Source organism: Corvus hawaiiensis, chromosome 7 (assembly GCF_020740725.1).
Source record: "Corvus hawaiiensis isolate bCorHaw1 chromosome 7, bCorHaw1.pri.cur, whole genome shotgun sequence".
Lineage (NCBI taxonomy): Eukaryota > Metazoa > Chordata > Aves > Passeriformes > Corvidae > Corvus > Corvus hawaiiensis.
In genome coordinates, this window is record NC_063219.1 from 8,172,788 (window position 1) to 8,191,144 (window position 18,357).

At 39.8% G+C, this 18,357-nt stretch overlaps 2 protein-coding genes and 1 long non-coding RNA gene across 10 annotated transcripts in view; 1 reads left to right on the forward strand and 2 right to left on the reverse strand.

The window, feature by feature from the left end:
* Positions 1-6,611, reverse strand: part of CALCRL (calcitonin receptor like receptor) — a 62,824-nt gene extending 56,213 nt beyond the window's left edge. The window contains exon 1 of the mRNA XM_048308877.1: positions 6,306-6,611. The gene's annotated coding sequence lies outside the window, so the exon portion shown is untranslated. The remainder of the gene's footprint in view (positions 1-6,305) is intronic.
* Positions 6,602-11,751, forward strand: LOC125328364. The gene is made up of 3 exons (XR_007204682.1): positions 6,602-7,041; positions 7,676-7,978; positions 8,513-11,751. It is a non-coding gene; the product is annotated as an uncharacterized LOC125328364 (long non-coding RNA).
* A 267-nt stretch (positions 11,752-12,018) lies between these two features.
* The window catches only part of TFPI (tissue factor pathway inhibitor), a 46,109-nt gene continuing 39,770 nt past the window's right edge, over positions 12,019-18,357 (reverse strand). For 6 of the 8 annotated variants that reach the window (XM_048308883.1, XM_048308879.1, XM_048308878.1 and 3 more), the window contains 2 exons: positions 12,647-12,829; positions 12,019-12,293 (listed from right to left, as the gene is read on the reverse strand). In XM_048308883.1, the coding sequence (XP_048164840.1) occupies positions 12,181-12,293; positions 12,647-12,829 (296 nt within the window). In that variant the 3' untranslated portion in view covers positions 12,019-12,180. Of the gene's footprint in view, positions 12,294-12,608; positions 12,830-13,142; positions 17,746-18,357 lie in introns of those variants that run through there. The other 2 variants (XM_048308885.1, XM_048308886.1) reach the window with 2 other exon arrangements.

An 18,357-nucleotide genomic window follows, 5' to 3' on the forward strand; every position in this document is an offset into this window, starting at 1 on the left:
CACATTTAATAAAGAATGAAGAATGCACAGTGGTAGCCACACGGAGTACTTGAATAGCACTCAGGAAAGAGCCTTAATTTGGCTTTCCTGAACTTGTTGAAGCTAACTTTTTCCCCAGTACACACTAAATCAATGTTAAAAAGGTTCCCGATCCCAGTGCTTTGTTACGGTACACACGGCTGCTGTTCCTCTGCGAGGAAGATGGCTCTGAAGTTCAACACGGTCATTTATGGAAAGGGTTCCCACCCCCACCTTCCCCTTCCAAGAAACTGGATGTGTGAAGACAGACATTTCTTTGAGAGGAAGAATAAGGCAGAGATTAATTTCATCTGCATGAGCCAGTATAGGATAAGCTTTTGGAAATACTGTCAAGCCACATTCTTAATGCCCGGCAAAGTGACTCACTCAGAGTCATCACAGGAAAGGAAGTTGAACAGAATCAAAAACGGAACAGGATGGGGGCTTAAACAGGAGAAAGAAGTGAGAGAAAGGAAACTGGATTGTATAAAGTAGTCTGAGGTTACATGTTCTAGAATGAGATTATTTTTTAAATAAATATATAAAGTATGTATCTGTAAAAATATATACACATACGCATATATAAAAATACATGTATCTATGCATGTATTTACAATAAAAAGCGTCTATTTAAAGAGAGACTTGTATTTGTGGATTGCCTTCCAAAGCTGCCTGCTGAGGTATTTGTTTCTGTTTGAGGTGGCATTGACATGGTCTGAGAAATAAACAACAATCCCCTCTAGAAACCCACAAATTTTTTTGAACACATTCCTATTCCACACAATATGAAACTCTGAGAATATGGAGCTCCACACTCATGTACAAATCGACCACAATGCAACAAACACATTAGTACATCATTCCCTAAAGAAACACTGAACAATAAACAAGACACTTTTTTATTCTCCCACCAGAAAATGCGTAATTGACTTTTACTAGAAACTCCATGACACATGGCAAAATTTCTCTCCTCCAAACTTTTTTACTGTGAAAGTTTGGATGATTAGCCACCTAACATATCAATTTTAGGTAACTCAAACAGAAAAAGTATATAGACTGTCTCAATATGTAAGACAGTTACAGCAGACTTCACCACAACAGAAAACACATTACTTGTGCAAGAGAATGTCCACCAACAAAAAGAACAATTGTGGTCCCCAAGGAAGATGAAAAAAACATTTTTTAATATCATCAAGGCAATATTCAACTGAATCACAGCTCTTTAGGTTTCAATCATGTCACCCGGGAGTACAAATTCTGACTGTATAATCCAATACCAATGACTGTCCTTTTTTATGTTCAAGGGGACACAAAGAAAGATGAATACACACATTAAATCATATAACTAAAAAAAGAAACTTCAGAATCAAGGAGGCATGCATGGTCAAAAAATGATCCTGGAAAAATGTATTAGAATAAATACTTCTAAATTCTCCTAAAAAAAGCTTATCTCTGTTTGTGTAATATTTCTTATTTAATCCCCAGAGTGACACCTGCTGGACTTCACTAACTGAAACTAAAGGGCAGATACTCCCATTATACAGAATATTTCAGGATAATAATTGCAAAAATGTGCCATTTTAGTAATAAAAGGCTGCAGAGTATAATATTTTCCTTCCATTTAGGGTACTCAATAAATACATAGATGCAACTGCAGAAGAAGGAAGTATAATGTCAAAAGGTCTTACTCATTTCTGAAAAGTAAATTTTTAAATTTCTATCTAGGAAGGATTATAGAGTACAACATTTGGTGACAAACTATAGTAATTTCTGATAATATTAATACTGAAAAAATACTTCTAAATCCTAAAACAAATGAGTTCTGGTATAACAAAAATGGTCTCAATACATCCATTGTTTTACTTTCTTGAAATTCTACCAGAATTGTCAGTACTGGGATAATATAAAATTCATGAAAATTAATTGGCAAGATTTTACCACTGTGATGGGGGAGGGGAAACGTAAGGAGAAAAGCTAAATGGTAATTCAAAGAGTGACACTTTATACCCATACAAGCATTCAAGGTTGTGCAGTTTTCAAGCTGAGAATATCAAAGAATAGGTGGAAAAGATTATGTAGATTTTAGGAACATAAGATATTCGGCCTAAACACAGCTAATGGTACACAACAGTGTATGAGGCAGGTGCAGGTGCTTTGAACATAGAAATCAAAAGGAAAAGGTTACTAATGTCTTTCTTTGGCCCCTTGTTCATATTACTACATAGGAAGTCAGAGTGGTATGGGCTTCATTAAACAAAATCATCGCTAATTTTTTGGGCGATATTTTTTCAAATGTAGCCTGCATGACGCAGACATAAATCCAGAAATACGACATTGTTTTATTTTCAAAAATTCAGTTAGAATGGTCAGCTACAGCTTAATAATGGCCAAAACTGCCAAAAAAGGCTTGAGTGACACCTAGGATATATTAAAAGGTAACAGCCTCAGACACACTCAAATTTGCCACAAGAGTCTGATTTCTTTTCTTGAAGGGAGAATATGGCTTCTCTCAAGGAAAGTCTTTTTTTGGTGCATTACAACGAGTTAAATGCATTTCAAATGCATCTTTCCAAAGAAAAGCAACTCAAAATAAATCACTTTTGGACAGCGTATACTGCAGAAATGATTGAAAGTGTTTGCACAGAGCTAGGGCAGAAAAAGGATGACTTTGCTGGGAAAATGTAAACAGTATAAACAGACTTGGGAGACTGAAGCATAAGAGACAACTGTTAAAACAAAACTTGAAAATGTGAAAGTTTAGCCTTTCAGTTCTGCCCAGATACTAAAATAGAACAAAAAGTGTTGCTAAGGAGAAATGTTCTAATGGAACCCAATTTTGTAAGATCTTCTGTTGTACCACACTGGCTGTGGAATTCTCCATTAAGGTAACAGGTGAGAAGTAGGCTATTTTCTACTGCTCTTTGTGCAAGTTTTTTACACTGAAAACATCAGAGCTGCCAACGTGAATGCAAAACGTAAAAAATAATGGGTTGTGTCCACGTATAGAAAGCTTTCTCTGTTTTCTTTTAAACATTAGAAGGATGCAGCATTCAGATATATGCAATTCAGAATATTAGCACTTGTGATTCCCAGTTTTCTAAACAAAGGGTGAGGTCTAGGGTTAATCTACTTTGAAAGGCTCTTTATAAACCTATGTTCTCTCATTAGTTACAACACTGGCAATAATGGAAGTCAGCGTGAGATGGACCTGCATATGCTGTATGTAGAAATAATATACTATAAATGTTATTGTATCTCTAATACACATAAACATACAAAAAACCACACTTATTTTACTGCCTAAAAGTTATTTTTTTGCCAACTCACATCTGTTTTGATAGTAGCAGTACTCATTCCTTCCTCGACACAGTAGTATCAAGGATATAGTTAATTCCAGAGCTCTGACAATTTGCTGCACCAAACACTTAAAATACTCACTAGGGACAGAGCAGTTCCATAAGTGAGTAAAGACTGTTTTCAAAAAGTGCAAAGCTTGACTGAGGAAACTGCTGCACATGAAACTCAATGACAGAACTACCCAGGCTTCCAGAGCAGAGGTGGCCAGGGCACTGAGGCAATGCCGGTATTGTGTGTGCGCCACAGGAGTGGCAGCTGATCAGAAGCACTGAAGGGATTTTGGTACCAAATCAAGAACATCGTAAACACATTGGCAACAGATGGGAACAACTTCTTAAGGAGAAATCCTGTTTTGTTTTCCTAACTGTAGACTTGGACTGCTCATTGGAGAAATCCCCTCAACGGCTTTAATAGATAGCTTATGTTTAGCATTTACTACTGCAGTGACTAGATGCACTTCTGTATATGTGAGTAGATATACACTGTATACGTGTTATTATTAAAACCATATCGATAGTGCTAGTTTCTTCCAAATGACCATGGCCCAGTTTGAATTGCATTACTGCATGACTTCATGGACTTTGTGGGTCCAATCCTACCCAGCTCCTGCACATGCCAGGAATGCTACATTACCTCAAATGTATACAATATACAAGCAAGTTAGTAATGATATGGGTGGCAAAGGAAATTTGTTAATGTGCTTTCTTCCCTCGCTTTTGTTCTTAATTGTATCCTGGTCTAAAATCTGAACTGCAGTACCCAGACAGCACACGGAAAAATCCTGTATTCCCAGAGCAAGTCCCTTTGCTGAACCAGGTAAAGGCATTGGTCACCCAGCAAGACACATACAGATCTGTGTTTTCAACTGGAGCACTCAAAAATTACAGAAATTACAAAAAAACCCAGCTGCCAACAGACAGCAGAATGCAAGTGCCTGGAAGGGTGATCTATGTATAATTCCTTCAACAGAAAAATACCCACATTTAGGAAGGTCTTGCCCTTTGATAGTCGGTGGAAAAATTCCCACCGGTTCTCAGTGGGCCAGGATTTCAACAGTTGGGTTGTATCAAGAAAAGCCTATTCAGAGGGACAAATGCTACATCTCTTAATGCAGAGAAAGACTCCAACTGATCACAAACTCAGGGTGCAGTAACATTTGAAGACGCAAGGACACACATAATGCAATTCTTGAACTTGCAATGCATCTTATATATCCAGGTACTTAGTTTTGCCCAGTAAAAAGTGCAGTCACACTGTTCTATGTCAATACCCTGCCTTTGTCTTTGCTTAACCTGCAAATAGTGCAGATTCCGGCATCAAACCTGCAAACACACGTGTCTGGCACATCATCCGTGGGCAGACCCACTTCAGCCTACACCAGCTGCAAATAAAAATCTGGATAACTTAGCTGATACACTTCTGAAGACAGTTGTTCCCACTGCACTGATCATTAAAACACCATATGCACCTTTTATGTGAAGTGCCATCTTAAGCGACTTAGTATCACCACGTGCCTTTTGTGTGGATTAAAGACTATGGGATTGCTCCTCTGTGCAGTGAAATAGATGAGAGTTTAGGCAAACTTCAGAAGAAAATACTGTGCAAACACAGGTTTTTATTTTTAATTAAGAATTTCAGACAGTACCATAGCACGTGTACTTTAAAAGAAAACAAATGGGTTCAGATCTGGTCTTAACATCGATCTAGATCTAGAGAGTCTCCTTTCAAAGCACCGAGAGGACCGCAGATTGTGAGCACATCCCTGACCTGAACAGGCTTCAGCTGTTAGATGCATTATTAGTGCAAGGGAATGACAAGATCTCCAGTATGCACAGTAGGACCGGGAAGACTGCATTGGCGCAATTATAAAAGCAGCAAAGTCCATCCCCAAGGTACCTCACATGAGTTTATTAAGGCAAAGAGAAAAAAACTCAGGGGTTTTTATAACTATTTCATTATCTTCCCTTATAAACTGCATGGATAACTAAAAGATTAATTGTAGATCAAATCCAAGTGTGATTTATAGCCTAACAAGATTTATTTTCCTGCTTCTATGGCTCCATTGCTTACACACACGAGCAAATGACTAGGATTACCAATCTCAGCACTGCAACCGCATTTGTAAAACCAGAGGGTATCACATCTGTTTTGGAAACTAAAGGAGTGCCAAGACTTTTAACTGCCTATCAGCTGGTACTTGAAGGCACGGAATCACACACTTGCCACTGTTCAATAGTTCCTCAAGGAAAGGAAAAGTGGGCAATTAGCTGTCAATAAATCAGTTCGGTGTTTGCGGTTAAAAACCTCAAACAGTAACACGCCGGCACGCGTACAGGCTTCAAACTAACCCAACTTTTCCGCAAGCAAACAGAAAGCCCAAACAAAACAGAAGCTTTACCTCTGAAGTTGTGTAATTACAACAGAAAACCTAATTATGAAACAACTCAAGTATGACCTCTTTCTGGCACAGCAAGTTTAGAGAAATACTCAGTAAGCAAACCTACACCACTTTATCACCTAATTCAGCCTCTATTAAAAGAGCTGCAGTTGCATTGAGTTAGTCTCAAGGACCCTTTTCAAGCCAATGAGCTTCTAATTCTCTCCAGATGCAAAGACAGAAATTTGGTTAGTTAATATTACAGGTTTCAGGCAGAATCCTTAAAGGGCTGATTAGGGCATTTTATCTCCTTTTCTATCTATTTAGCCTACCAAGCATAGACAATAACAACACCAGTGATAAAATCAGCTCAACACCTCGCTAACTAAAAATAAACGAAGGTTCTCCTCGTGGCGTTTCTCGGCGCAGATTCCGTATCCCGCGCCGAGGTTAGTGCCAGAGCATGCACACACGCGTTACTATCGCTGCGTTCCGACGGCACAGAACTGCTGCCCGTGGGTACAACAATGAATCCGCTCGGAGCGGCACTCACCACGCGGAGTTTTCACGAAAACGCTTTCAGATGAAGCTGTGAGGAGATGTCTCGCTCAGTCCCTCCACGGCCAAATGAGAGCGGCGAGAGCGCAGTGCCCCGGCTGGGTGTAATCCAGAGCCCGAGGCTGGCGGCTCTCCCGGCGGAGCAGCGCTGCTGCGGGAGCGCCGAGAGCGTGTCCGATGGCAGCGCGGAGCGGCGGCAGCAGTGAAACATCAGAGCTTCCTGTTACATCACCCGACCCCGCCTGCGGCCGGCGTTGAGTTACTTTTCTCTCCCGAATGGCATGCCCCGGGGAAGCCGGGCTCCCCTGGCATTGGAGCGGGGAGCTGGCCGAGCCCCGGCGCTGCCATCTGCTCGCGGACAGCGCAGCCTCTGCCCGCACCTGGCCCCAGGGCGGCTCCGCTCGGCCGCCCCGACTCAAAGCCGGCGCTCTGAAACCACTTGCAAAATACTCGCTCGCTGCTCTGGAGGAGACCACGGGACCTGTCCTTTCACGTATCGAGCCAGTTAGATTCGTCGTCGTCGTCCTCCTCCTCCAGCTAGACCCAGAGAAACAAATTAGTTTGGACTTTTATTCACAAAGAACACAGGAGAGCTGCATTCCTCCTCAGTATGACTGACCTGACCCACCTCTGCCGGCGACTGCAGGGGCTGCATTACATCCCGTACCGTAAGGGCTGAAAAACTCTACACAGAAATACCTTTATTCCTCAGATGTAAAACAGCTGCAAAGGTCGGATTCAAAATTTCAGTTTCAAGCGGGCGCATTGTTTACAGTGCCACTTTGTTTTGTACCCAAGAAAAAGTCGTATTTAAAGAAATAAGTCTTTGAAGTATCAAGGGTAGAAAAAAAGCAACAGGAACATTATCATTGCTGCACACATCTCTATGCTATATTTTTCTAAACACTGGTGATTTGAAAGCACAAGTATGAATAAACTGCCTAGTTTGAAAACTGCCATGATAGAGGACAAAACAGAATTAACAGCAGTCTTCCTCCTAGCTTCAAAGAACATTATAACAGGAGCTAAAAACGTTTTTTTGAAACCATTTGTCACTTATTTTTATACAATCATTACCTGTACTAAGGACAGAATCTGTGCCCTCCAAGTCAATGGGCAGTTACTGTGTGCACAGGACAACACTATGCTGTAAAATGGGGAGTTCATGGAGCATTAAACTCAAATTATATGAACACCTGGAACACCAGTACTCCTTATGGAACACCATAAAAGCCTCCCAAAAGTCATGCTGTCATAAGGACCTATCAAAATTTTACCACTGAATTTGCTCATAAAAAAAGATAAAATATTCTGCTTGTTTCTCACTACTTGTCACTTATCCACTTTTTTTTTTTTTACCAGCAGAATCATATGTGGAACATGCTGTGAACTGGATGAAGGAATTCATCTGGCCATAGATAACATTTTCCTCAAGAAGGAAAACAGCAAGAAACACAAAACTAAGGGGGAAAACCCCCACAAAACAAACAAAAAATACTTCAAACAAAACCCATACCCAATCCAGGGTCGGGAAAAATTGGAAGAGGGAAAAGAGGGGCAGGAATACTGTAAATCCAAATGGCCCCTGGACAACACAAATTTTGAAATCCTACTCCAGGTTTACCAAAAGAGCAGACTTGGATACTCCTTTGGCACATGTGAGCGTTGGTACGTCTATGATCTTACATCAACAGGAGAATGTTTGAGTTCTATAATCAGTGAAGAACTGAGAACTGGCACTCTAAACCTCTAGTCATTATAAACAGATATAAACTGGAGATTAGCTCTGATTCACTCTGATTCTGAACAGTGATGGAAACTAACTTCTCTGAAACAGATGGTGTCACCTCAGGTAGCGGAATTTCATCAGGAGTGAGCCTGATAACATTATTTTAGACCAATTAGGTCTAGATTGTAGATTGCAACATGGTACATTACACAATGTAATTTAGAGAATGATCCATGTATTCCAGCCACGCACACATCTTCAAGACAGGCATCTACATTAGCTAGAGACGTTTATTACACAGGCCATGTTTGATTGGGCTTGTCAAAGTCAATGGAGTTGTGTGCAGGTTTTTTTGTTTGTGGGGACTTTTTCAGTTGGTTGGTTGCTCTGGGAGTTTTTTGGGTTTATTTTTACAAAGTCTTATGTTCTACTGATTTAGGTAACATTAAAACTTGCTTATTCCTACCCTACAGATACCTGAGACCCCTCATCTGGTGCAGTCCGCACTTCAGAGAGCAGTGGCCCCCAGCACTGCTGCATCTCCCCGTCCTGTGGCTGCGGGGAACGTAAATCACACCCGTACAGGCTGCCCTGGTTACCGACAGCGGAGGAGGGAGCAGTTCAAGGGGACCTAAATGTGCAAACGTACCTGCACTGGAACCAAAGAAGGCTTAAAAGCGGGCAAAGCGAATAACTTCAGTGAATTCCCCCTTTTCCATCAGCGCGATCCCGCCCGGCGCTCGCCGCTCCGCCGGCGCCCTCTCGCGGCCGCCCGGGGCATAAACGCAGGCGCGGAAGCTCCGCGCACGGGTTCGCCCCGAGCTCAGGTACCCATTACCCTGTGTGAACACTCCGAACCACACGCGTACAGCTCCGCTTTACCTGAACCTCGCTCTTTCTTTAGAGACACCACTGAAAACAACCAGTTAGGAAGCGTAACCCTTTGGTCCCCTTCACTAAGTTTGGAAAGGCGGAAGCTAAAAAGATGAAGACTTGCTCAAAATGTAAATAAAGACCTATCAGCTTTGAGAGAGTAAATGGATTGGAGATGCAGGGAGAAATGCTGGCTCAAGTGAACTGGAAATAAAACTAAAGCAGGGGGTAGAAAATAAAAAGGAGAAAAAGGAGGCCATACCAGTAAAAATATGAGGGAAAAAAACAATGAATAAAAGGACATTAAATTATTTCTCAGAGACATTTTGCTTCATCATCTGCATGGATTAAGGGTACATACCTAGTTGTTGCAGGTCAGATGATATGCAGAAACTCATCAAACCTCTGTAAAATTGCTTCAGCATGTTGGCTGTTATCATACAGAATGGGAGAAATTTCACAGCACCCTGCATTTCCCCTCTAAAGCAACTGGAGCAAATTCTGGAATGAAATGACTGGATGAATGGTCTCTAGTCCAGTGGAACCGTACAGTCGCTGTAACACTTTAGCACAGTTTCGTGTTCTAACTGCTTCACCATTCTGGCACCTGCTCCATATCTTTTCCTGTGTCGTGCCTCAATGATCCCCCTTCTACATTCATCCTTAAGTTATCTTTGGGAAATGCATAGATCTTTTTTCTGATTCTTAGATTTGGTTGTTCTGCAGCTGTGGGAGATACAGGAGCAAAAAGAAGTGAATGAAGCAGAAGGGCACAAAAGAAACTTCTTGTTATGTTGGAGATCATATCACATTGCAGTTTGGACTTCTTTATGGGAAAAAATAGCCCTATGCACTGTAGAACTAAACAAAAAAAGGCAGGAAGACAGCAGGATACCTGGTGTGGTGGCCAAATGGAGAGCACACACAGCTGAGAGCAGCGTGCACTCAGATCAAATCTTGATTACAATCAAGATTAAGTTTTTACAGTCTGTGACATTGCTGTCTTGATTCTTATTGCACTAAGTAACAAGCCTGACAGATGAATCACTATGAAATGTTTTCTTAGTCAATTGAAACAGAGGTTACTGTTGACATGCTACAGGTACAAATTCTCTTCAGTCTCAACAGTGACATAAGAGAGCCCTCCCTGGATCACTTAATTACTGTTACTGCAAAACGTACTTGCTGCTTGTACTACAGCAGCACGAGGAGTTTCTTCAGGACAGTGTAAGTGGGGTAGAAGAGGATGGGACAATACCTGTTAGTCCTATCCTACAGCAATCCTGGGAGGAGTCTGCGCAGTCCTGGGAGCAACTGATCACTGTGAAGAGACCCTGTTAAATTTCAGTAGAGCTCAGTGAGAAGGAAGCTTATGAGAATGGAAAGCAGCCACACAGCCAGGTTTCTGCTGGGACAAAAAAGATGATATTTCTCCTAGACTTCTGTGGGTTTTGTAGGTGTTGAATCCAGGCAGCCAGGGACAAGTTGCTGGAACAAGAGGGAGCCTAAAGCAGAGATACTGTCATGAAATGACTCAGGAATCACAAGATAATGTGCATACAAATTCATCTATTCTTTCCTATCCTTCTATATCTATTGTCTCATTCCAAAACGTTCTGTTTGACAAAGTTAACCATTCTAGTTCGTAATCTAATCAAACTTACAAAGCTTACAAGTCCTTTTTAATGTTCTTGGTGGGACAGCTTAATGAGTTTCACTTTTACATGGAAGCCCAGGATGTTTTAGTTTAATGCCGTTACTTCAGCTCTGTCTCCTCTTTGAGGTACATCATGTAATCTAGCAATTATGTAAATTTTAATACTGGCAGCCTATGGAAAATTGTTACAACTAAGAACGGAAGATCAAATATTTCTACTGGCTTGATCATAAAATGCAGACAAGGAGAGGTGCAGACATTTGTGCCCTCACCTGCATCCCCAGCCAGGCAGACACAAGCGGTATCAGTGTGGAAGCAGGGTAACCATAGCATAAGTGTAAATCCACCCCAAGTGTGCCTGAAGCCACTCGCCTTGGGGAGGCCACACAAACTGCTGTGCTTCAGCAGGTGCCATGGGACAAGTGGGAAGGTCTGGGAGCAGTTTAAGCCATGGGTTCTCCACTAGTCCAAGTATTTAACCTACTGCTCTGCTCCTGTGCAGTGCAATGCACACCTACAGACTCAACTCCTGGTGCATGAAGAACAGGAAAACCTGGAGAGAAAGGTCAAAGTGATGAACCAGAACAGGAAGATATCAAATTGAAACTGAAACTGGGAGATAAAATGAGCCAAACTAATTCTGTTTATAGCAGCCTTTGGAGTTTATAGGTTTCCTGGCAGAGCTGCCCTTATCCGATTTATGTGGTTATTGAAGTAGGAGTCTTTGGTGCTCATACATTTTACGTGACAAGACACTACGTAAGTGCTCTCTGGTGTACACTCCTGTTCCTTGAGAATTCTTCAAATCAGACTTAATACATCCTAGTTTAAAAGAGCCATGAAAGGACTTAAGCACCAGAAAAGAGATTTGGATAAGATTTCAGTACAAAAATCTGATTCTACTTATTCCCTCATTCTGATATTTAGAATGTATAATTGCTTACATTTTCAGCAGTAAAGCTTAGCCATGAGTCTAGATCAGTAACAAGGATCAAAGTCAATGATCCCAACATATACATTTTTAAATCTTTGCGAAAATTTGCCACACTGCTTCAAACCTTTACAGCTTTTACACTCCCTGTATGGATTTTGGTGGGTTAATTCTGATCTCACATTCATTTTACAGTACTGTAATTATATGCACTTCAATGGAGTTACATCTAGGCCTTCATAACTTAAAATAAATCTAATTAAAACAAATCCAGTGTCTATTTCCTTTTTATAGCAGTAGACCTATCCTTTAATCAATGATTGAAACAATCACACTTGACAAGTGATTATTCTTTCACAAGTATTATGCTTTCTTTAGTACAAAAATAGAATTCAAAAAGAATAATGGGGTAATAAACTGAATTTGAATCTTGTTTGCATTTTAACCATTCACTCACACCGTTTTTTGTCCTGCTGCATCTCTGACAATTATATACAACCAAACTGCAATTTAAAAGCCTTTGTCAAAGGTAATGTTTATTAACATGATTGAGGAATACATAACAAAAATATAAGCAGCTTAGTAATATATAATCAAAATAATCAGTACGGTAAATATATTTTAAACTGAAGGTTTTCATTCACAGGTGAAGAGTAGTTTACTTCACATTTCCATAAAAATCAAAGTTGCATTCTTTCAGGGATGATTTCCTCGCCCAGGGCCTTTACTGGCTGTTTCTTTCTTTTTTTCTTGATTTTTATTAATCTTCTTTCACCTTTTTTCTTATTTAATCCTAAAGGTAAAAGTAACAAAGTAAGATTAGAAGACATCCAAGATAATCCAAAATGAGAGACAAGGCTTGTTTCAATAAATCTTAAAAAAAAGAAAAAACCATTGTCTTACCTAAGGTCTTCATATGCCTGACCAATGCAAATTTGTCTTATTGCTGTTCTTTTACACTGTACTTACTGTCCTTCCTTCTCTCTCTAGCTCTGTGTCTCTCCTGATTTCCATTTTCACTTTTCTGAGACTTTCAACTTTTACATTTGATCAGGCCAATCATTACTACCAAAAGCGGCAAGAATGTTTTGACCCGCATGATATTTACCTTTTAACGATAGCGGGGGGCAGTATCACTTCCCATACCTTTCTTGCAGATCCTCAAACATGACTTTCTGGAGACGAAATTATTCTCATTCCCACCACAACCACTGTAGCTAAATGGACGACACCTTCCAGTCGAGTAGTTGTAGAAAAATCTCAACTCTTTGGCTCTGCAAAGTCCTCTGTCCATAGGGGTCATGCACAAAGAAGGGATAGGAGGCGGTTCTGGAAGTACCAAGAAAAACAAGGTGACACACAGCACTGCAGGGTTTCAGTTTTATGTCAATATTATTTGGAATTTATGTGAAATTTGCTGGCAAATTTAATTCTGACCTCCTGAAAATCCAAGATACTTGACATAAGCATCTTTTTATGATTACAAAAAATACCATAGTAAAATGTCATTCTGTCTTTGAATTGCCAGCAAAAGCTTACCTGAAAGCTATACCTTTACCTGTATGCTTAGTGGTAAAATTGCTGTTTCTGCTGTAGGAGAGAGCACACAACTTCACGTTGAGGAGTTTCAAGTGAAGCATTTTGTAGAAAGGGAAGTGAGATAAATTAAATGTGGACAGCTTTAAAAATATGGTAAATATTTCTAATAATTAATGGAGCAAATCCCTGCTAGACATTCTGAAATCAAGTAGAAGGTAAAAGTACCCAGCATTTCCAATGTAAGATTCAATACCTCAGTGTTGGGTTTTTTGAATGACTACAGAAAACTAGACCTAAGTAACAGGGTCTATCAGGAACCATTGAGCAGTTATAAAAACACAGCTTGTAACTTGCAGAATAAAAGAGTACTGAATGTGAAGAATAAGTGTGCAAATTAATGGAGATTCTGGTGTGTTAGTGCTGCTGTCAGCATTTTACCATTCCGAGGAGATGCTGGTGGTTTGTTCCTTCAGGGTCATTGCAAGTGAGAGTTTGAGAACTGAAACACTGGAGATGAGCCTGAGGTAGCCAAAGGACCTGGGCACTGGAACACGTTCAAGAAGCAAATCCATGCTAGAATTCCCAAACCTGGAAGAACTATATCATCTATCACCCCAGAGTGACTAATACACAAAATTGGAACTGATAAAATTGCTGCACAGGCTGCAAGAAGCTGAATGGGAGCCATTATATCATCAGTTATTTGGGACCCAAAAGAGCACCATTTTCCTTCAGGACGCAGCAGAATTGAGGTAGCTGGGATCTGAATGCATAAATGCAAATATGAAGCCAGTCAGATGGAAGTCTTGAAGATACATAGCCACAGAGAAGTGGTTCAGTGGAAAAGCAAAGTAAAAATTTGAGAAATCATTTGGGTTACAGCAAAGCTGAAGATATCCTGTGGTCACAAAAGTGGGAAGCAGATCAGTCGCTGAAAGCAAGAAGTTATGTATTAACCTGGGCAATTCGGGAGGCTGACAAAATCTCCAAAAAGCACATGCTACCTCTTAGGTGTCTTAGACATAGCACACCTGCTAAAAGAAAGGTTCATCTGACATGTATAACAGCTGAACTGGTGTGGTGAAAAAGTATGGAAAACTGCTGGGAAAGGAATAGAATGGTGTGTTAGCAACATCATATGATTAAAAAAAATCCTGAAATTCAAAAACCGAGTAATGAGTTGCTTTTTTGAGATAGACTAAGTTAGTTTCAAGTTATAAAATGAGAACCCCTTGATTTCTTTTTATAACTGTGACATTATTAGAAGTCTAAGTTTCACTCTGGGTCCAGATTTGAAGTCCAGAATGTGATAAAATCTATATTAAACCTACTGGGGTTTTTAAATGAAGTTGGTAATTAAATTAACTAAGGCAATGCTTTTGGTACTGCTCTGAGAACTCGAGCCTGGAACTAATTTCATCTCTCTCTAGCTGGAGAGGATGTTAGTTTTCAAAGCGTATGTCCAGCATAGTTTACATATTTAACCTACTAATTTCTGAACCTACAAAGAACAGAGCAGAAAGGTTTGCCAGTGAGGAAAGGGCCAAACAGCACAGGTTTGTTAATTATATCAGTGAGTTTAAATATGTAATTAAATTTGTAATGTAAATTACTTATCTGTCATGTAGGATTCTCTAGTGAGTCCACAGTCCCCTCATGAAGGAGTTCTAACAATGACTGCAAGATTTGGGGAACCATGGAGCCAGTGATGAGGTAAACAAGGACTGCCTGTGTATGTACAGTGCACAGAGAGGCAGCCAAGTGCTATTCAGAATCCCTCTTGTACTCTTCCCAAAAATTATGTTATTCCTTGCCTATATCGTTGTGAGATAAATGCCGCAAAAACCAAACACTGTTCTTGCTTATCTTCAAAATATCTGCATGTTCTTCACTCTCACAGAAGCAATCACCCCATGAAGAAAACCTAATCTTGCCATTTAGAGCCATTTTTTTACAACAAACCAGTATTTTAAAATAAAACCTAAATAACTTATCATAATTTCCTCTCTGCTGAAGACCATAAAAATTACGAATTGATTTGAATATACAGATCACCAAAAGACTTGACTTCAGGTAAGCATAAAACATTCCCTGTGTCATACCCAGCATATCTATTGGCAGGACAATCTGAAAGCCTGTGAGGCAGTGTGTAAACAATGTCACTGGAACATGACAGCAGGTGAGTTGTCCCTGTTCAGCTCCAGCTCCTAATGCTGTATTTGTGGATGTGATGGAACAGTAAGCCGAGCTATTATGCCTATTGAGTTTCTCTCCCAAATGTTTCCATTTTACAACCTCATTTTTCTGAGAGTTGTTGAAAGGTTTTCTCTCCTGTTTTTTCTATGAAGAAAAAAAGATAATGAAAGAAGTGAAAATCCCACAAACAGCAAAACTACATAAAAAAGAAGAGATACACATTGTATGGTTTAAGATTCAATTCTTATAATACAGCCCTTTCTTGAAACCCATCCCCCTGAGGTATAAACAGATAGCATGATCATAACTTCAGAATCTCTGAAAAAGGCACACAGACTCACATTTATCAGAAATAACCCCAACTCTGCATTGCAACAATAATCCTTATTCCTCAGGCTTTGCAGGGCTTGTGTGACAATGGACCGCTAATTAATCACAGTACAAAACAAGTTTGAAATTATCTTGGGAGGAAAGGGAATGCAGTGAGCACTATTACTCTCTAGACACGAGTGTGTGATGTTCATGAAGCTTCAGATTTATTACCAGATTTTTGGTATGTGCAGACTTCAGCTCCTCATTTCTGATTGCAGCAAAGCAAAAATAAGAGAGTCTTCAAGTGGACAGGCTATTACAAAAATAACGACTCATCTGCACTTGAAAATACTCCATAGGTATAAATTGGTGCAGATCCATTAAAGTAAAAAGAACTGTGCCAATTTATATCAGCAAAAGATGACCCTGACTCTGTACTGAGAGTGCTGACAGGACCTGCATCTGTGTGCTATTCCAAATTCGCTGAGCTGAAAATTGACTTTTGATCCTGTCTCCCACTTAAATCTCACAAATCAAATGTAGGTATAGCACTTGCAATTTTCTACCATGGATCACATGAAATGAAAGCTTTGATTCTTAGCCTCACTTTTTCTTAGTTTTCACAGAATAAAAGTTATTATAGTTTTGGTTTTTTTTTACCAGAGTAAGACCAGAACAATCTTCAATTCCTGCAGAAACTTCATCGCTGAGCATGCTAGAAGCTTCATGTCTGTAGTCTGTATCCATGGTTTGCTTTATTTGGCCATAGAACAGTTTAATTTTCTGAAGATCAAGAACTATGTTCTAAATCTAATAATCTGATATTGTTACCAAGTTACACATACCAACAACACTTTTTTTCCTTGAAATCAAGATGAAATACAATGTCAATTGTGAGGTGAGGTATTCTATAAGAGGCAACTCCTTGTAATTTTTTTTTTCATGTTTTAATGTAAATTAACTAAATTATATTTAATTTTTTAAATAGTCGTTGAAAAAGATATGTAGCCAGGCCGATATACATACAAAATAGGTATCACAATGGCAGATCAGCCACTTTGCCTGTGCTTGAGGAGATGGTCATTAGCCACTTCATCCCAAACAGTTCACCTTGATCCTCACCTCATATGTAACGTCAAATTCTTGTCCCTCCCAAAAGGTTACAGAGAGTTACACTGCACATTTGTGTGACATGTCTCTGCCTTGGAACTGCACTTTACAGCTGTGCCTCTAGAAACAGCAGCAGTGGAGACAATGTTCTCCATGTCTCTGTGGAGAAATCAGCCATTGGCTTTGGCCACACCCTTGCCTTCCTCTCTAGTGGGATTGCACAAAAGCACATGATTTTAGCCCATTCCAGCAGCCTGAAGGGTGAAAGCTAATAAACAAAATAGGAGCAGGAGGCTGCATGAGGCCGATAAGTGCAAGACAAAGGTTATACAGTAGGGAAGAACGTGTTGGGTCTTCAGACTTTCCACTGAAACTCACTAGTCCTTCTAAGGCTGTGCTCCCCACCCGACCCATTCTGCTACACTGACTCTTTGTTCCATCCAATCTTCAATTCTCTCTTACCCTCACCTCTCACTCTCAAATGCTGCTGAGCAGGAAAATTCCCTATTGCTGACACAATCAATCCCCCTTCCATTTCCTCTGAGAAAACATAGTGAATCATGCTCCTTTCCTGGTATAGGTTAGCTGTTTTGAGGAGTCAGGCATTCATATTATGACTAAAAACTTTCAGGGAATGTTCATGTACCTCCTGCCCCTAGACTTATTACCAGACATGATGTAATTCAAATAGTTTTCAGGAAAAGAGGTTGGCAAAACCTTTACTCTTTTATATTCATTCATTTAAATAACAGAGTGCATTGATGCTTTGTATGTGGTAAACAAACAATACAACTGTACAAAAACCTACGTCAAACCAGCAGTGCATGTGGATTATAGTGCAGGCAAAAAATAGAGTACAACACACATTCATGCTTTATTAGACGTTCCATTCTAAGCAAAGAGCACAGGAATGCCACCTACACACCTGTTACCGTACAGATCATATAAAATGCAAAAACCTTAGCGAGTGTCTACGTCATCACTCAGTCCTCAAAAGTACAAGTAAGTGCAAATGCAAAAAACCAACATAAATACTTGGTGAGAATGCTCAGGCTCTTTCCAACTGTTTGTTGTTTCCTCTTGCACAACTGTGGATCATAAAAATGACAGGCCTCAAATTCAATCACCCTGTACAGTGTGAGCAAGCACCAGCCATCTACAGTGGACAGTGTCCAGCTGCTGATACTGTTAAAACCTATCCCTCCTCAGTAAAGGTCCAGAGTCTCATTTGCATTATAATACATAGTGCAAAAATACCTTGGAGCCACATTTTCAATTAATTCATACTCACTGTGATTATACTCAACCAGAAACTGAGTTTAATATGATCACAGTGAAAATTAAAACATTATGGTATTAAATATATTATACTATGCCATAATCTAAAATCCAAATATCATTCTTTTTTAAGGGGTAAAAGGAATTTAAACCACTTGCCTATTAGTTCCTCACAAAAAGTACTCATTTTGATTGAAAGAATTCTGCATCACTGCTTTTGCTCTTTGTGTTAATCAGACCTTTAGGAAGTGCACACTTTTCAAAGAGAACAAGATGTGGTCAGTCTTCCACTTCCTGATATTTATGAAAGATCTGTAAGTGGCAATATATTCCTTTGCTTTGACTTTCCCTGCTAATCAAATCCTTTGGCAAAGATGAAAGCCCATTCTTTAGTCTCAGATATGTCAGAAAACTTGTTGAAA